The 21382-nt window shown below is 40.4% G+C and overlaps 2 protein-coding genes across 3 annotated transcripts in view; one reads left to right on the top strand and one right to left on the bottom strand.

Annotated features, from left to right (window-relative positions):
• The window catches only part of TTC1 (tetratricopeptide repeat domain 1), a 75940-nt gene that overhangs the window by 29081 nt on the left and 25477 nt on the right, over positions 1 to 21382 (bottom strand). The gene's annotated exons all lie outside the window — the stretch shown is intronic.
• On the top strand, positions 11885 to 12525 carry LOC132518554 (large ribosomal subunit protein uL13-like). The gene has a single exon (XM_060146514.1). The coding sequence runs from the start codon at positions 11885 to 11887 to the stop codon at positions 12494 to 12496; it is 612 nt and encodes a 203-aa protein (XP_060002497.1). The 3' UTR covers positions 12497 to 12525.

Raw genomic sequence — 21382 nt, 5'->3', positions numbered from 1 at the left:
GGGGGAAACAAGCAGTCAACAGAAACATGAGTATATACAGATCATCTGGGGAAGCCCCCTCACCAGTGGGGAGATCAGCTGGGACAGAAGGGGAGCTTTGGGGGCTTGGAGGTAGAGCCCAGCAACCGGTCTGTGGCAGGTAGGACAGAGTGAGATCTACACAGACGGTGCATGCCAAAGCCCTGAGCTCCCCAGCCTGAGACGTGTGTCTGCTGGTGCAGATGGGGGCTGGGTGCTGGAATGTGGGGTCTGGAGAGCAGTCCCAGGTAGAGGACTGCTGTTGGCTGCGAAGAGACAGCCTGAAGGGATGGGACTGAGGAGCTCCGCAACGTGGAATGTTTGTGGAAGAAACCTGGGCCACCACAGAGATGCAGCTCCATGGCTGAGTGGTGCATCAAGGGTGGGGCTGCCACTGCAGCCTTTCCCCATGCACCGGCCCCTGCCTCCACAGGCACTAGGAGGGGCTCCCACTTGGGTGGACTTGCTGCCCTGGTTGCCACCTTGGCCCCCTCCCGCCTGGGCAGGCTCATGTGCCCCGGGGCAGCCTCAAGAGCAGATGCAGGTGGGTGGGTAGCCCACACGCAGAGGTGGGGCTGAAACCACAGCTGAGCCCCAGAGGCCATGCAACTAAGAAAGAAGAGCTGAAATCTCTCCTCACGGCTGTGTGAACCATGGATTTATATCTCCCGCTGCCAGCTTTGTAAATTCAGCGCCTGCAGAACATCCAAACAGACGAGGGCTCCTGCAGCTGAGCCACATCTAGCTCTAGCAGCCGTGGGCTTTGTGGGCACATACACACAAGGGGTTGGGCCAGGCCAGAGTCTGGGCTGCTTCCATAGCTCCCACAGAGGGTCCAGGTGCACGATTACTGCAGTCCTATGACCTGACTTCAGTGGATCTCTGCGGGTGTCCTGGTGAAAACAATGCCTCAGAGACACCAGAGCCAATTGCCAGCATACCCACAGTTAAGGCGGGGCCGAGAGCAGTGCCAACAACAGGGTAATTTGTGAGTGCGCACAACTGGTGAAGGGTGACGCAGCAGAGCACACTCACAGGTGAACAGCTCCAGAGGAGGAATACTCAGTGGCTTCTCTCCCAATGGGAGTGCTCCAATCCTGCCTATCTTGCACCACAGATCAGAAACACACCTCAGAAATGGATCTGGGGGCTTCTACTTCAACAAATGGGTAGCAGACCCTGCCCCTGACAGGGCAGTGACAACCACAGAGCCAAGGGGAGGCCCTGCTCAATATCCAGTGCAGGCTCTGGCCACCACAACATCAGTCACACCTCCTATCAAGGGGATAACAGCCAGCATACACTGAGGAAAGAGGTGGCAGACATTCATACAAAAAAAAGCCCTTGCACCAAAAAATATTAAACCCACACAGGCTACACAGGGATGCTCCCACATAAAAATAGCCCTCTAAGACAGTCTGAGGGTCTGGCACCAGGAGGAAGAACCCCAGGGCATTTGGCATTGAACGCCAGTGGGACTTGAGCGCAGGAGCTCCACAGGGCCAGGAGCTCTTGGAGGGTGCACACAAGGTCTCACAAGCGCTGGGACCCAGCACAAAGCAGGGAATATTGATTGGCGGCCCCACCCAATAGCCTGCAGGTTCCAGTGCTGGGATGTCTCAGGCCAAACAACCAGCAGGATAGGAACACAGTCCCACCCATCAGCAGACAGGCTGCTCGCAGCCACCTCAAAACACACCCCTTCACACGGCCCTGCCCAACAGAGGGACAAGATCCAGCTTAGCCCACCAGGGCGCAGTCACCAGAAGCAAGAGGAACTACTATCCTGCACCCTGTGGAAAGAAGACCACAAACACAGAAAGTCAGACCAAATGACATGACAGACGAATATGTTTCAGGCAAAGAAACAATATAAAAACTGACAGGAACAACTAAATGAAGAGGGGACAGGCAATCTACCTGGAAAGGAAATCAGAGTAATGATAGTAAAGATGATCCGAAATCTCGGAAAAAAAACGGAGGCACAGACGGAGAATCTACAAGAAATGTTTAACAAGGAACTAGAAGAACTGAAGAGCAAACAAACAGAGATGAACAATACAATAACTGAAATGAAAACTACACTAGAAGGAATCAACAGCAGAATAACTGAGGCAGAAGAACGGATAAGTGACCTGGAAGACAGAATGGTGGAATTCAATGCTGCAGAACAGAATAAAGAAAAATGAATGAAAAGAAATGAAGACAGACTAAGAGACCTCTGGGACAACATTAAATGCAACAACATTCACATTACAGGGGTCCAGGAAGGAGAAGAGAGAGAGAAAGGACCCGAGAAAATATTTGAAGAGATTATAGTCGAAAACTTCCCGAACATGAGAAAGGAAATAGCCACCCAAGTCCAGGAAGCACAAAGAGTCCCATACAGGATAAACCCAAAGAGAAACACACCAAGACACACAGTTATCAAATTGGCAAAAATTAAAGACAAAGAAAAATTACTGAAAGCAGCAAGGGAAAAATGACAAATAACATACAATGGAACTCCCATAAGGTTAACAGCTGATTTCTCAGCAGAAACTCCACAAGCCAGAAGGGAGTGGCATAATATACTTAAAGTGATGAAAGGGAAGAACCTACAACCAAGATTACTCTACCCGGCAAGGATCTCATTCAGATTCGATGGAGAAATCAGAAGCTTTACAGACAAGCAAAAGCTAAGAGAATTCAGCACCACCAAACCAGCTCTACAACAAATGCTAAAGGAACTTCTCTAAGTGGGAAACACAAGAGAAGAAAAGGACCTACAAAAACAAACCCCCCTTAACACACCATTGTAAAGCAATTATACCCCAATAAAGATGTTAAAAAAAAAAACCCCAAATTAAGGAAATGGTAATAGGAACATACATATCAATAATTACCTTAAACGTGAATGGATTAAATGCTCCATCCAAAAGACACAGGCTTGCTGAATGGATACAAAAACAAGACCCAATATCCATATACATGCTGTCTACAAGAGACCCACTTCAGACCTAGGGACACATACAGACTGAAAGTAAGGGGATGGAAAAATATATTCCATGCAAATGGAAATCAAAAGAAAGCTGGAGTAGCAATACACATATCAGATAAAATAGACTTTAAAATAAAGAATGTTACAAGAGACAAGGAAGGACACTATACAGTGATCAAGGGATCAATCCAAGAAGAAGATAGAACAATTATAAATATATATGCACCCAACATAGGAGCACCTCAATACATAAGGCAACTGCTAACAGCTGTAAAAGAGGCAATCAACACTTTAACACCTCACTTACACCAATAGACAGATCATCCAAAATGAAAATAAATAAGGAAACAGAAGCTTTAAATGACACAATAGACTAGATAGATTTAATTGATATTTATAGGACATTCCATCCAAAAACAGCAGATTACACTTCCTTCTCAAGTGCGCATGGAACATTCTCCAGGATAGATCACATCTTGGGTCACAAATCAAGCCTCAGTATATTTAAATCATATCAAGCATCTTTTCTGACCACACTATGAGATTAGAAATGAATTACAGGGAAAAAAACGTAAAAAACACAAACACATGGAGACTAAACAATACGTTAGTAAATAACCAAGAGATCACTGAAGAAATCAAAGAGGAAATCAAAAAATACCTAGAGACAAATGGCAATGAAAACACGACGATCCAAACCTATGGGATGCAGCAAAAGCAGTTCCAAGAGGGAAGTTTATAGCTATACAAGCCTACCTCAAGAAACAAGAAAAATCTCAAATAAACAACCTAACCTTACACCTAAAGGAACTAGAGAAAGAAGAATAAACAAAACCCAAAGTTAGCAGAAGGAAAGAAATCATAAACATCAGAGCAGAAATAAGTGAAATAGATACAAAGAAAACAATAGCAAAGATCAATAAAACTAAAAGCTGGTTCTTTGAAAAGATAAACAAAATTGATAAACCATTAGCCAGACTCATCAAGAAAAAGAGGGAGAGGACTCAAATCAATAAAATCAGATGAAAAAGGAGAAGTTACAACAGACACCACAGAAATACAAAGCATCCTAAGAGACTACTACAAGCACTCTATGCCAATAAAATGGACAACCTGGAAGAAATGGACAAATTCGTAGAAAGGTATCACCTTCCAAGACTGAACCAGGAAGAAATAGAAAATATGAACAGAACAATCACAAGTAATGAAATGGAAATTGTGATTAAAAATCTTGTAACAAACAAAAGTCCAGGACCAGATGGCTTCACAGGTGAATTCTATCAAACATTTAGAGAAGAGCTAACATCCATCCTTCTCAAACTCTTCCAAAAAACTGCAGAGGAAGGAACACTCCAAAACTCATTCTATGAGGCCACCATCACCCTGATACCAAAACCAAAGATACTACAACAAAAGAAAAGTACAGACTAATATCACTGATGAATATAGATGCAAAAATCCTCAACAAAATACTAGCAAACAGAATCCAACAACACATTAAAAGGATCATACACCATGATCATGTGGGATTTACCCCAGGGATCCAAGGATACTTCAATATACGCAAATCAATGTGATACACCATATTAACCAATTGAAGAATAAAAACCATATGATCATCTCAATAGATGCAGAAAAGGCTTTTGACAAAATTCAACACCCATTTATGATAAAAACTCTCCAGAAAGTGGGCATAGCGGGAACCTACCTCAACATAATAAAGGCCATATACGACAAACCCACAGCAAACATCATTCGCAATGGTGAAAAACTGAAAGCATTTCCTCTAAGATCAGGAACAAGACAAGGATGTCCACTCTCACCACTATTATTCAACATAGTTTTGGAAGTCCTAGCCACGGCAACCAGAGGAGAAAAAGAAATAAAAGGAATACAAATTGGAAAAAAAGAAGTAAAACTGTCACTCTTTGCAGATGACATGATACTATACATAGAGAATCCTAAAGATGCCACCAGAAAACTACTAGGGCTAATCAGTGAATTTGGTAAAGTTGCAGAATACAAAATTAAGTCACAGAAATCTCTTGCTTCCTATACACTAATGATGAAAAATCTGAAAGAGAAATGAAGGAAACACTCCCATTTACCATTGCAACAAAAAGATTAAAATACTTCAGAGTAAACCTACCTAGGGAGACAAAAGACCTGTATGCAGAAAACACTGATGAAAGAAATTAAAGATGATACCAACAGATGGAGAGATATGCCATGTTCTTGGATTGGAAGAATTAATATTGTGAAAATGACTATATTACCCAAAGCAATCTACAGATTCAATGCAATCCCTATCAAATTACCAATGGCATTTTTTATGTAACTAGAACAAAAAATCTTAAAATTTGTATGGAGACACAAAAGACCCCGAATAGCCAAAGCAGTCTTGAGGGAAAAAAAACGACCTGGAGGAATCAGACTCCCTGACTTCAGACTATACTACAAAGCTACAGTAATCAAGACAGTATGGTACTGGCACAGAAAAAGAAACACAAATCAATGGAACAAGACAGAAAGCCCAGAGATAAACCCACGCACCTATGGTCAACTAATCTATGACAAAGGAGGCAAGGATATACAATGGAGAAAAGACAGTCTCTTCAATAAGTGGTGCTGGGAAAACTGGACAGCTACATGTAAAAGAATGAAATTAGAACACTCCCTAACACCATACACAGAAATAAACTCAAAATGGATTAGAGACCTAAATGTAAGACCAGACAGTATAAAACTCTTAGAGGAAGACATAGGAAGAACACTCTATGACATAAATCACAGCAAGATCTTTTTTGATCCACTTCCTAGAGTAATGGAAATAGAAACAAAAATAAACAAATGGGACCTAATGAAACTTAAAAGCTTTTGTACAGCAAAGGAAACCATAAACAAGACGAAAAGACAACCCTGAAAATGGGAGAAAATATTTGCAAACGAATCAATGGACAAAGGAGTAATCTTCAAAATATACAAACAGCTCATGCAGCTCAATATTAAAAAAACAAACAACCGAATCCAAGAATGGGCAGAAGACCTAAATAGACATTTCTCCAAAGAAGACATACAGGTGGCCAAGAAGCACATGAAAAGCTGCTCAACATCACTGATTATTACAGAAATGCAAATCAAAACTACAATGAGGTATCACCTCATTGTATACACTGGAATATTACTCAGCCATAAAAAGGAAAGAAATTGGGTAATTTGTAGAGACACGGATGGATCTAGAGACTGTCATACAGAGTGAAGTCAGTCAGAAAGAGAAAAACAAATATCGTATATTAATGCATGTATGTGGAACCTAGAAAAATGGTACAGATGAACTGGTTTGCAGGGCAGAAGTTGAGATACAGATGTAGAGAACAAACGTATGGACACCAAGGGGGGAAAGCCACGGGCGGGTGGGGATGGTGGTGTGATGACTGCGCGATTGGGACTGACATGCATACACTGATGTGTATAATAAGAATACTCTACCTAGGGACTTCCCTGGTGGTGCAGTGGTTAAGAATCTGTCTTGCAATGCAGGGGACGCTGGTTCGATCCCTGGTCAGGGAACTAAGAGCCCACATGCTGAGCGCCACAACTAGAGAGCCCATGTGCCACAACTACAGAGCCCACGCACAACTAGAGAGAAGTCCGTGTGCCACAACGAAAGATTCCGTGTACCACAGCTAAGACCTGATGCAGCCAAAAATAAATAAATATAAATTTAAAAATAATAATAAAAAAAAGAATACCCAACAAGGCTCTCATTCAGATTTGACAGAGATATCAAAATCTTTACAGACAAGCAGAAGCTAAGAGAATTTAGCACCACCAATCCAGCTTTAAAACAAATGCTAAAGAAACTTCTCTAGGTAGGGGGAAAAGAAACAACAACAAAAAAGGACCATAACTAGAAACAAGAAAATCACAAATGGGAAAGTTCACTGGTAAAGGTAAACATACAGTAACAGCAGGAAATCATCCACACACGAATAGGATATCAAAACCAGCAACCACGAGCAGATGAAAGTACAAATGCAGAAAATGGGAACTGCATTTGAAAATAAGAGCCCAGCAACTTAAAACAACCTTTTATGTATATAAACTGCTATATCAAAACCTCATGGGAACTGCAAACCAAAAAACTGATACACACACAAAAAAGAAAAAGCAACCCAAACACAACACTAAAGATAGTCATCAAATCACAAGAGACCTACAAAAACAAAAAGACCTGCAAAAATCAAAAACAATTAAGAAAATGACAATACGAATGTACATATCAATAATTACCTTATATATATAAAAATCAGAAATGAAAAAGGAGAAGGTACAACTGACACTACCGACTATACTGCAAAGCTACAGTCATCAAAACAGTATGGTACTGGCACAAAAACAGAAATATATATCAACAGAACGGGAAAGAAAGCCCAGAGATAAACCCATGCATCTATGGTCACCTAATCTATGACAAAGGAGGTAAGAATACACAATGGAGAAAAGACAGTCTCTTCAATAAGTGGTGCTGGGAAAACTGGACAGCTACATGTAAAAGAATGAAATTAGAACACTCCCTAACACCATACACAAAAATAAACTCAAAATGGATTAAAGACCTAAATGTAAGGCCAGACACTATAAAACTCTTAGAGGAAAACACAGGCAGAACACTCTTTGACACAAATCACAGCAAGATCTTTTTTGATCCATCTCCTAGAGGAATGAAAATAAAAACCAAAAAAAACCAATGGGACCTAATGAAACTTAAAAGCTTTTGCATAGCAAAGGAAACCATACACAAAATGAAAAGACAACCCACAGAATGGGAGAAAATATTTGCAATCAATGTGACCGACAAGGGATTTATCTCCAAAATATACAAACAACTTATGCAGCTCACTATCAAAAAAACCCCAAACAACCCAATCAAAAAATGGGTGGAATATATAAATAGCCATTTCTCCAAAGAAGACATACAGATAGCCATACTAAGTGAAGTCAGAGAAAGACAAGTATCATATGATATCACTTATATGTGAAATCTAATAAAGAATGATACAAATGAACTTATTTACAAAACAGGAACAGATTCATAGAGACAGAAATCAAACTTATGGTTACCAAAGGGAAAAAGGGGGTAGGAAGGGATAAATTAGGAGTTTGGGGTTAACATATACACACTACTATATATAAAATAGGTAACTAATAAGGACTGACTGTATAGCACAGGGTATTCTACTCAATATTCTGTGGTGACCTATATGGGAAAAGAATCTGAAAAAGAATGGATATATATATATATATATATATATATATATATATATATAAATAAATGATTCACTTTGCTGTACACCTGAAACTAACACAACATTGTAAATCAACTAAACTCCATAAAAATTTTAAAAAATTAAGATGCTGATGTTATAAAATAAAGCAGCTATAAACAATTTGTTGAAAAACTGAAAGGAATGTGTTTAAAGACTTAAATGAGCATGATGACAACGATTAAAAAAGAGAATCATGGGGGCTTCCCTGGTGGCGCAGTGGTTGAGAATCTGCCTGCTAATGCAGGGGACATGGGTTCGAGCCCTGGTCTGGGAGGATCCCACATGCCGCGGAGCAACTAGGCCCGTGAGCCACAACTACTGAGCCTGCGCGTCTGGAGCCTGTGCTCTGCAACAAGAGAGGCCACGATAGTGAGAGGCCCGCGCACCGCAATGAAGAGTGGCCCCCGCTTGCCACAACTGGAAAAAGCCCTCGCACAGAAACGAAGACCCAACACAGCAAAAATAAATAAATAAAATTAATAAAAAAAAAAAGAGAATCATGAAAAAGGAACAGAAATTATTTTTAAAAAAACAGAACAAGAAAACAAAGACGAAAAGTTCAATAACTGAAATTAAAAATTCGCAGATGGGCTCAACAGATTTGAATTGGCATGAGAAATCAGTAAACTTGAAGTTAGAGCAACAGACATCCAGTGTGAAGAACTAAAGGCAGAAAAAAAGATGGAAAAAAATGAACAGACCCTTCATTAATATATGTGATAAGAGTCCCATAAAAAGAGAGACAGAACAGATATTTGAAAAACAATGACTGAAAATCTCAAAACCGTGGTGAAAAATGTTATCTAAAGATCCAAGAAGCTCAGCAAACCCCAAGTATGTAGATCCGTATCTAGAGACACCAGAGTCAAATTATTCAAAGACAAAGAGAAAATCTGAACACAATGAAATTAGAAACAACTTATCAGATATAGGGGAACAGCAAAACTATTAATACCTGATTTCTTACCAAAAACAATGAAGGCCAGAGGCAGCATAACGACACATTCAAAATGGTAAAAGAAAAAAGACTGTCAACCAACAATTAGATATTTAGCAAGACCATACCTCAAAACAAAAGCAAAATAAAGACATTCACAGATAAAGACAGAGAATTTGCTGCTACCATACCTGCCTTACAAGACATACTAAAGAAGTCCTTTGGACTGAAAGGAGATGGTAAATTTTCATGAAGAAATGAAGATCATTAGAAATGGTAAATACATCAAAGGTTCTATAAATATGTTATTTTCTTTCTTCTTTTAATTTCTTTAAAAGGCAGAAAGATTTATAAGATAGTAATTACAATACTATATGGTTGGGTTTACAAAATATATTGATATAATATATGATGATGGTAGCACAAAGGAGGGGGGAGGAAATGGAGCTATACTGAGGCAAAGTTTCTATTTTTTACTGGAATTACGTAGCATTAAAGTAGACTGTAATAAGATGCGTAATGTAAACCATAGAGCAACCACTAGGAAACTTTGGCTAAGAAACAGATGGTTAAAAAATCAGAAGTATTAAAATGATACACTAAAAAAATTAACACAAAAGAAGGCAGTGAAAGAAACAGGAATAAAAAAGACAAGAGACATGCAGAAGACAAAATGGCTGATATAAGTATAACCATGTCAATAGCACAATGTGAATGGACTAAACACTCTAACCAAACAGCAGAGATTGTCAGACTGGAATCAAGAAGATCCAACCATATGCTATCTATAAGACACACTTTAGATTCAAAGACACAAATAGGGTGAAAATAAAAGGATGTAAAAAATATATCATGCAAACAGTTAACCATAAAAGAAAGAGTAGCTGTCTTAGTCAGTTTGGGCTGCTATCAACAAAAATACCAAAGACTGGTGGCTTATAACCAACAAACATTCTGGAGGCTGGAAGTCTAAGATCAAGGGACTGGCAGATTCACTGTCTGGTGAAGGCCTGCTTCCTGGATCACAGGGGTATTCTCACCATAGCCTCACATGCCAGAATGGTCAAGGGAGCTCTCTTTGATCTCTTATATTAGGGCACTAATCCCATTTATGAGTGGTCTACCCTCATGACCTAATAATTTCCCAAAGGCTCCATCTCTTAATACCATCACATTGGGAGTTAGTTTTTAAGATGTAAATTTTGGGAGGATTAAAACATTTAGTCTATAGCAATGCCTATAGAAGTATGAGACAAAATAGTTTTTAAAAAAAGAGATATTGCTAGAGACAAAAAAGGAACATTTCATGACGATAAAGGAGTCAATAACTCAAGAAAATATAACAGCTATAAATGTATATGCACTTAACGGCAGTTACAAAATACACAAAGAGGACAAACTGCCAGAACCGCAGAAACTTCCCATGTGCCCCTTCCAAATCTGTAATACCCTCTCTCTCACCCCAAGCTCATATCCCCAGGCAAACACTCAATTTGTTCTTCATAAATTAACTTGAAGGATAATTTATGGATTATTGACTGACGTTAGCATAGTTCTAAAAATTTGTAATATTCATTATGCTTGCCACCTTGGGGGAAATGTGTCCAAAAATGACTCTTAAGAGATCTTAGAGGTTCCAGACGCCTAAGCATTTTGCAGTCTACACTCACGTTGAATTCTGACTTAGCTACAACTAACACTTTCTGAGTGCTTTTATGTGCTAGTCATTTAATCCTTACAACAACTTTGTGAGACAGGTACTATTTTTTTTTTTTTGCGGTACACGGGCCTCTCACTGTTGCGGCCTCTCCCATTGCGGAGAACAGGCTCCGGACGCGCAGGCTCACTGGCCATGGCTCACAGGCCCAGCCACTCCGCGGTATGTGGGATCCTCCCGGACCGGGGCACAAACCCATGTCCCCTGCATCGGCAGGCGGACTCTCAACCACTACACCACCAGGGAAGCCCGACAGGTACTATTATTATCCCACTTTACATCAAGTTAAATGATGGAGCTAGGACAGATCTAACCTTTTATGCTTTTAGCCACAAGACTATATTTTCTTCCCCAGGTATGGAAATAAAGAATTGTTCACAGGAGGAAGTAACTGAGCAAGGCACAGGAACTGCTGCAAAAAGGTAATAAGCACAGAGCTTATATGTTTCACTGTCCTAAAGAAAAAGTGACTTTAAATTCCCTTGCTACCCTTTAGAGTCTGGGGTTCTAAAGAGATATTCTTGCTACCAAGAATTAGGGCACTTGAAAAGAAGATGACACTGCTCTAGAACATGTCATCAAGTCCCAGAGATCTGATCTTTAGTCATTTTGAGGTAGAGGTTTATGTTAAAAATAAACCTCTACCTCACTGAATCAGGGACTTGCACCACAGGTCTTGGGTTATTCTTCTATAGTTAATCCAAGGCCATTTTTCACTGAGTTAGCAAAATGGATTCCTTGCAGAGGGATGAATTCAATCTGCAAGTGTTTAAAACTTATTCTTTGCCTTTACAAATACAGGGATGCCCGGGATCTTTTATTTTATTCTGTTTTCCAGGAAATTATTTTCTTGCGTCATCGGGTAAAAGAAATTCACATGTTTTCCCAGGGGGCTGCTGAAGATGGCGGAGGGGCAGGTCCTGCTGCTCAATGGCCGAGGCCATCTCCTGGGCCGCCTGGCGACCATCGTGGCCGAGCAGGTGCTTCTGGGTCAAAAGGTGGTGGTTGTGCACCGTGAGGGCATCAACACTTTTGGCAATTTCTACAGAAACAAGTGGAAGTACCTGGCCTTACTCCGCAAGAGTATGAACACCAACCCCTCCCGCGGCCCCTACCACTTCCGAGGCCCCAGCCGCATCTTTGGGCAGACAGTGCGAGGCATGCTGCCCCACAAGATCAAGCGAGGCCAGGCCACTCTGGACCGCCTCAAGATGTTTGAAGGGTTCCCGCCAGCCTATGACAAGAAAAAGCAGCTGGCGGTTCCCGCTGCCCTCAAGGTTGTGCGCCTGACGCCCACGCGGAAGTTTGCCTACCTAGGGCGCCTGGGTCATGAGGTTGGCTGGAAGTACCAGGCAGTAACAGCTGCCCTGAGGGAGAAGAGAAAGGAGAAGGCCAAGATCCATTACCGGAAAAAGAAGCAGGTCACGAGGCTACGGAAGCAGGCCGAAAAGAACATAGAGAAGAAAACTGACAAATTCACAGAGGTCCTCAAGACCCATGGATTCCTAGTCTGAGCCCAATAAAACTGACTGTTTATTCTTCATGCTTGGCCTGGCCTGCCCTTCCTCCATCGCCACCCTAGGATGTGGGGGACCCCCAGGGGCTGCCATCCAGGTGCCACAGGCAGCCTGGGGCTTAGAAGACTGGATATAGCGAAGGGACCTTAGCCACTCCTGTTTAAGAAAGGCCTTTTTAAAAACTTTTAAAAAGTTATAAGGGCTGTGCAGGCGTAATTTGCCTGTGACCTGTTCATTCATGAGAGTTTTAGGACATGGGCAGCTGGAACAACCAGTGCTGTCCTAATACCGGCAAAAGTGAGCTGTAAGACCTAATTGGAAGGGACCCCCCGCATCGCTTACAGGGAGTCTGTTTAAGCTTCCCACGTGGTCGGATACTATACTCTGCAGCTGTTAGGATGTGAGAGAATGCTTTGGCAGTATGAGTCTGGGGTTCTAAAAGGTGTTTATGGAAGGGACGTACAGCCCAAGGGGTCACAGGCATAGCCCTTGTGTTAGTCTTCCCTATATTTTGTGAGCCAAACTAAAAACTAATAATTTATTTTTAAAGAAAAGAAATTCACATGACATGGGGAACAGTACTTTCTTAAAGATGAAAGTATTGAAATATATATCACAGAAAACCATCTCAACTGCATGCTTCTTACTTCTATACTAATCAATTCTCCAGTTATTTTGAAATTTTATTACCACACAAATCTCTGGTGTCCCAGTCTGAGTCTAAATGAGGTTCTCTGTTTTGACAAATAATGCCACTATAAACTAAGTTAGGTTTTAAATGATTATCTGACAAACAGGAAGAAGGTAAGCATCTCGGAAAGGATACAAACTTGGTCTTAGTTGATACTAAAATTTAACTAGATCACTGAGGCAAAGATGGACTTTTAAAAACAGTGCTGGGAGAAGTTGGTAGTCATTTGTAAAAAGATAAAATTAGATTGCTATGTCACACCATACACAAGAATAAACGCTAAGTGGATTGCAGACCTAAATGTAAAAAGTGAACCCATATAAGTACTAGAAAAAAACAGGTGAATTCCTTTTTAAGCTTAGTTGTTGGAATGGCTTTCTGTGACTCAAAATCCTAGAGAACTCCAACTGATATAACTTTAAATACTGGCGTAACCTGGCAAAAATGTCAGGTGTTCAACCATTCCCTTATCAATCATAAAACAACCACTCTCCACCAGAGACCCACTCAATGAAGTGGCTGGCTAGGGATAGTTCCTATACTTTAGGTCAGTGAACACAACATAAACACACTTGGCTTGGAACTTAAAAGTGTATATCCCTTCTATCATTATTTCATTATTAAATGATAAAAATTTGCACTTGCAAAAAATTTTTTACATTAAAAAAAATCTTCTCTTAACACGTTACTGACCGGGGGATTTTTGCAGAAAGTAACGCCTGTGGCCAGCAATTTGTTATGTAAGTGAACACTGAAACAGCCACATTTGAGTAAGTATCAACAAATTTTTGCACTTTATTTGAAACTTTGTACATGTCTTACTAAAGCATTCTAATATTTTGTTAGCGCGTGATAGGCAGTATAGCAGGCACCTCTGTGTAGGGGAACAGAACATCTATTACAAATATACCGGGTTTCACTGCACTTTCCCCTGGAAGAGCAGACTCTACACTTTCTGGCAGCATTTTTCTTTTTTCAGTCCTGTGGGTACTATTTCCTCTAGAATATGTTCTTTTATTTTACCTGATAGTCGACAAGGTGGATATTTGCGGGGGGCTCTTTTAGAAATGCCACAAGAAGGACTAGGTGCGGGACCACCACTACATTCACCAGCATGGTCAGTTACCCATTCCCTAGCTACTGCTAACAAAAATTGCTTGTAAGTCATTTTATTCTGTGCATTAAAGCTACAATAAATCTTAAACGCATTGAATAAACCACAATTACTCAAAGAGAAACCCACTTTCTTATACCATTTTCAAGTTTTCTGGAAGATACTGAAGTTTGCCAGATATGGATCAGGCTGATTAACTCCTTTATTTATTATACTCTGATATACAAGTGGGCTTAGTTATCTGATAGCCAGTCCTCCTGTCTTCCTTTCCTGTAGATGCCATGGAGGCGTCATGAATAGTTGTCACCATGTAGACTAACCTCTTGTCTTTCCATAGAAGAATCACTTCTCCCTTCAATAAGAATGTCATTTCTCCCCTCTAGGTTTTTAGATATCTCCTTTAATTGGTTTGGTAGACCACGATTCTCTCTTATAGCCTCAAAAACTCTGGTTTTATTTTTCAACAATATTTCAGATGTGGACACACTGTTGTAAATCCCAAGGTTGCATATATATCCAGTTTCACTTTCCCTAACCATGCTGACCAGAATTCCATTATTTTGTAAGTTTTCTGGGATTACAGGTTTTGAATCTGCATCATCCTCTCCACTTTCATCGCCTCATCAAGTGATAGCTCTTGTTTGGGTATATAGATTGACTGGAACTTTGGTAGAAAATAATCCAAGAGAGGTTTAACTTTTGAAATTCTGTCTGCAGGAAGTGGAGTTTCCGAGGTATCGTTAAAGTGAAGAAACGTCATTATTTGTTCGAACCTTCTTCTCGTCATAATCTTTGGAAAGATAGGTATTTCATGTTAAGGGATCAGTCGACCAATATTCTTTCCAGTGTGACTTTCTTATTTGTCCCATCAAAATTATTAATTCAAGAAACTTCTTCATGTCACTACTGGTCACATCAGTCCATTTTAAAGCCTCATCATACTTTTATATGATTTTTCATTCTGTTGGTGATTCAAGTTTGTTTGAGAAGGGACCAACTCGAAAAAGTCATCACCAAAAATTGTTATTTCACTAACACTTTGTGGGTGGTTATATTTAATAGTTACACCTGACATACCCGTAAAGTCTTCTAATTTTCGTGAAATGTTGTCTTCAATCCACTCTCCTGTAGAAGCAAAGGAGCATTCTCTAGCACCGTAAGTTTCATGTTCACTTTCCGTGTTAGAATCAATCACTAAGGTTTTTTCTCTTTTTATTGGTCTAATACTCACATCCTCTGAATCAGAACTATACTCTGAAGAACTATCATCTTCTGAGACACTAGTATATATGTCGCTCGGACAATCAGAGAAAGTATCTGCATAAAATTCACTGAAAAATTCTTCTTCATTCAAAACTTCACGATGCGTCATTTTAGAAAATATTATGGTAATAAACTTGCATTTATAATATACACAAGGTTGGAACAAAAACCTAACGGAGGAAAATGTGAATGATAACGGCAATCATAAGTTGTGTAATGAACCCTTGATCAATTTAAGCTCTAACAACTTAGCATGGTGATATTTTTTTTTTTTTTTTTTTTGCGGTACGCGGGCCTCTCACTGTTGTGGCCTCTCCCATTGCGGAGCACAGGCTCCGGACGCGCAGGCTCAGCGGCCACGGCTCACGGGCCCAGCTGCTCCGCGGCATGTGGGATCTTCCCGGACCGGGGCACGAACCCGCGTTCCCTGCATCAGCAGGCGGACTTTCAACCACTGCGCCACCAGGGAAGCCCTAGCATGGTGATATTAATTAACTGTATCATTCTCTAAAAACATATTGATACGTCTCTGGTCAATAACATTCAGGTTACAAAAACGTATTAATATGTCTCTGGTCAATAATGTGTTAATTAAATAATTCTACAGTGACCATGTGTTTAATAGACAACGGAGAAAAACAAGAGGTTCACATCAGCAAGTTAACTTCCATACTGTAACTCTATCAGCAGCTATCTGCTTCCCCCTGCAGCTTTGTAAAGTAACTGCTACAAAATAAAACTTGGCACAAACTTAGTCAAGCACAGTTAAGCAGAGATCAATCACACCTGGGTAAAAAGGATGATTAAAAAAGCTACACACTTGCTAAAAGGCTGGAAAGTGGAAGCCTATGCAATAAAACTTTCTGCTTCAGTCCTATTTAGGTGGGATAAGGAAACCTCAAACTGAAAGGCCTAGGGACACCAGTCCTACAAATTATTCTGAAGGGAATTCTTTATCATTAAAAAGGGAACAAAAGCTTCAGTTTTGTTTTCTTTGAAATCTGACATCACTTGCCTTACAGATATAGACACACTTGCTCTTTCCACAAGTCATTTTTACTAGTCCACTAGGAGTTTGGAGGGAGAATCTCCAGATTTTGGTTATAGTTAGAACCTGACTCTCATTAAGTCTTACCCTTCTGAGGAAAGATGACTGATATTGAAAATACTTCCTTGTTTCTTAACTCAGAAAATCCCATCTCCCAAAACTCAATTTAACAGAAATAAATTTTCTTATTTTGGTACTGCTTAAATTCTGCCCAACAACTCTTTCTTTAAGTTTTTTAGACCTTGAGCACAGATCTGGGTAAAAGAAAATATCCTATTATTAAGCTCTTCTGATGCTGGATGGAGTCACTATACAGGTTAATCAATACTTCTTGTTTTGGAAGCTTAGTCGTCTGTGTCCATCTAGCCCTCTGTCTCCCAAAGTGTGGCCACAGTTCTACCTGAACCAAAATGACCTGGGAGATAAGCAACAAGGATTTACCGTATAGCACAGGGAATTATATTCAATATCTTGTAATAACCTATAATGGAATATAATCAAGAAAAAATATAACTGAATCATTCTGCTGTATACCTGAAACTAACACAATATGTAAATCAACTATACTTCAATTAAAAAAACCAAAAAAGCCTGAGGATGCTTATTAACAAAGTAGATGCCACCTCACAAGTCTGTGGTATCAAACGCTTCTGAGGGCTTTGCATGTTTAGTAAGTTTCCTGTGATTCTTAGACACAATTAAGTTTGAGAACCACTGATCTACACAGAGAGATCTTCCTTAATAAACACCGGAAACACTGAATGCCACTTTAACTTCTCCATCAGCAGATAACTTCCAAATGTTTTAGGGTAAAACAACCCTTACTTCCCCTGGTTTAAACTCAGAATCAGAAATCTAAGGTCCCTTCCTTAGAGACTGTCATACAGAGTGAAGTCAGAAAGAGAAAAACAAATATTGTATATTAACGCATATATGTGGAATCTAGAAAAATGGTACAGATGAACCTGTTTGCAAGGTAGAAATGAGACACAGATGTAGAGAACAAACATATGGACACCAAGGAGGGAAAGCTGGGGGTGGGTGGTGGTGGTGGTGGTGGTGGTGGTGGTGGTGGTGGGGGTGGGTGGGGGTGGTGGTGGGGGTGGGATGAATTGGGAGATTGGGATTGACATATATACACTAACATGTATAAAGTAGATAGCTAATAAGAACCTGCTGTATAAAAAAATTAAATTAAAAAAAAATCTAAGGTCCCTTCCAGTTCTTAAATTCTAGGATTTTATTTAATCACTTGCCAATAGCATTCATTAAACTCAATGCTGGTAAACTCTAAGAAATTGGTAAATATGGCAACCTTAGTTCAAAAGGATGCCCATTAAGGGAAACAAATCAGAAAGGGTTTTCTCATAAGGTTAACAGAATATGCAGGCCACTATAGAAAAGTTACTGAAAACTTTCTGGAAGCAACCAAGAGAATTGTTCCCTGCAAACATGTCCATTGTTACTACACTGATAAGATTATGAAAATATTGCAATGAGGCAGGAGAAACATGGAAATCAAAAGGATTATGTGGGATTTAAGAAAAATGAGAGCGACGGGGGAAAGACTGATATAGAACTTTGGCACTAAACCAATACTTCAATAATGGCTCCTGTTTAAAGACTACACAGGCTTAAAGGAAAAAACAATACTTTACAGTTTCAGAACCTAAGGAAAACGTTTTAAAATCCCAGAAACCATATGTTGTGAGCCCACGTTCACCAAGCAACAGACTTTTGTATCTATTACTTAACTGTATCTACGCATTTGTAAATGAACACTATGTGCCGACAACTGGCACCAGGGAGCAAATCCATTAAAAGGACGAAATCTGCATTTGGGCTTACAAATAAAAAAGCTTTTTCATTTGCAAGCAAGAATTAAATCACCAGAGCCCTGACGAACTCCAAGTCCCTCCATCATCTCCATATTTGTAAAGGGCATCACCAGCTACCCAGTAGCCAAAGCCAAGGAATCAAGCTTATTTCTCACTCCAGCCCTCCCAACTGAATCCAGTATGTCTCATCAGCTCCACTTCCAAAATGCAGCCTGAAATCATTCACTTACCTTCACTCGATCCACAGTTCAAGCTACCATCATCTTCGCCCAGCTCGCCATGTTAGGCCCTAGCTGGTCCCCGTGCTCCACTCTGCCCCCACCCCCTGCGTTCTCTGCACAACCACCAGAATACTCTTAATAAGATGGAAATAACTTTCATCTTTCTGCTGGCTTAACTACCCATCTGTTTCCTACTGCACTTGGAAAAAAATTCAAATCCCTTACCATGGCTCACAAAGTGTTCCATCATCAGACCCTCTCTTATTTCATCCCCCGATTCTCTTCCTTAATCACTATGCTCCCACTAATGGCCCTTCCACTCCTTGCATGCCAAGAATACAGCCACACCTGTAGGGTCTTTATACTAACTGCTCCCCTTCTATGGAATATTTTCCTCTCAGATACACATTTGACTCCTTTTCCCATCCAAGTCTTTCCCGAAATGGCACCTCCCCAGAGAGGCCTTTCCTGACCAACCAATTTTAAGTAGTCCTGCCCATGGTTCCAACTCCCATGCCTACTTCACTTCATCTTATCATTCCCCCCACCCCACCCATACCAACTAGAATATACATATGAGAGATGTGTCTTATTCACCACTGTATTCCTAAGTGCCTCAAACAATGCCTGGCATGTGGAAGAAATGCAAACATTTCTTGAATAAATGAATGATAAAATCTCTGTAATTTGTAAGACCAATTACTGGCCCTCATGGGAGAGAGAAAACATTATTCAGCTATTTAATGAAGGAAGACTATGTGCAAGGCCCCATGACAGTGGTCCTCAAACTTTAGTGTGTGCACAAGAATGAGAGAATTTATACGTGAGGCATAAGAACCCCATTTTGACAAGCAGCCCACAAAAGATGATTCTCTTACATCAATATCACCACAATGCAGTATATTCCATAGGTCCCCAAACTATAAGCATCTTTGTATCAGAATATTATTATAGCAATAATTCTCATCTGCTACCAGATATGTCTTCCTCAGCCAAGCCTTTAAGAATCACTTATTTGGGGCTTCCCTGGTGGCGCAGTGGTTGAGAATCTGCCTGCCAATGCAGGGGACATGGGTTCGAGCCCTGGTTTGGGAAGATCCGACTATGCCACGGAGCAACTAGGCCCGTGAGCCACAACTACTGAGCCTGCGCGTCTGGAGCCTGTGCTCCTCAACAAGAGAGGCTGCGACAGTGAGAGGCCTGCGCACCGTGATGAAGAGTGGCCCCTGCTTGCCGCAACTAGAGAAAGCTCTCGCACAGAAACGAAGACCCAACACAGCCAAAAATAAATAAATAAATTTTAAAAAAAGAATCACTTATTTGCTTTGCAGATCTAGTACATCTCAAATGTAAGCTAAAATCCTATTCCTCTAGGTAGTCATAGCTACATTTAAGGTTTCACAAACAGTTAAGATTGCTGCTGAAACAAACACACACATAGTGCTTTCCTTAAGAGATTTTGCCAGTTTTAAATGAATCTTAACTGCCTTCCTCCTCTGTTACTCTTGATCTGCTGAGAACTGGCACCCTCTTGAGCCTGGATCATCTTCTCAGCCACAGGGCAAGTCAAGTCAGCTTGAATAACAGACTTTAGCTTTTTTTTTTTCTCTTTCTTTTTTGCGGTACGCGGGCCTCTCACTGCTGTGGCCTCTCCTGTTGCGGAGCACAGGCTCCGGACGCGCAGGCTCAGTGGCCACGGCTCATGGGCCCAGCAGCTCCGCAGCATGTGGGATCTTCCCGGACCAGGGCACGAACCCGTGTCCCCTGCATCAGCAGGTGGACTCTCAACCACTGCGCCACCAGGGAAGCCCCAGACTTTAGCTACTAATATTTGATACATTTAGTAATACATATATCCTATGATAGCATATCTTTCCCAAATCCTCAAAGGTCAGCTTTATGTGCTTTTTTCTTTAGTAGAAAGTCCACCCTGGTTGTAAAGAATCAAGTTTTTATTTATATTCTCAAATTGGAATAACTTTTATTGTTGTTGATCATAAATGTAATACATGCTTACCATAAAAAAAGCAAACATTACAAAATTATATTAAATATAAATGAAAACTTCCCAATAATCACACCCTTTAGAGCTACTCACTTTTTATAATTTGGTGTATATCCTGCCAAACTTTCATGTATAAACATATTTTCACACAGGTTTTTAACGTAAAAGGAATCATCACTGACTGTTCCATAACCCTCTATAAAGAGAAAACACCTGGGTGTCTCCTCTACTCTCAACACTCACTCTGAACACTTCTGTGACCAAATGTGTAGGAGTTTCTCCCACACCAAGCAACTCCAGCTCTGCAGTGGACTCCAGCCAATGTCCTACACTTTAACTCAATTCTGACACTATCTGCCTAGAGATAGGGTCAGACCCCACAGGTTAAGCACTGAGTTCCACAAGACTGGCTCCATCCTCACTTCAGATACCAACTGCAAGTCCAGGCTGTCATTTCTACTTTTTTTGGTCTGTTTATATATTTTTTCTTTTTTTCCTGTAGTTGATGTACAATATTATATGTTACATAAAAGGTGTACAATATTATATGTTACATAAAAGGTATACAACATAGTTATCCACAATTTTTTAAGATTATACCCCATTTATAATTATTATAAAATTTTGCCTATATTCCCTGTGTTGCACAACATATCCCCGTAGCTTATTTATTTTGCATATAGTAATTTGGACCTCTTAATCC

Source organism: Lagenorhynchus albirostris, chromosome 3 (assembly GCF_949774975.1).
Source record: "Lagenorhynchus albirostris chromosome 3, mLagAlb1.1, whole genome shotgun sequence".
NCBI classification, from domain to species: domain Eukaryota; kingdom Metazoa; phylum Chordata; class Mammalia; order Artiodactyla; family Delphinidae; genus Lagenorhynchus; species Lagenorhynchus albirostris.
The sequence above is the reverse complement of the archived record's forward strand: the minus strand, read 5'-3'. Positions and strand labels throughout refer to the sequence as shown.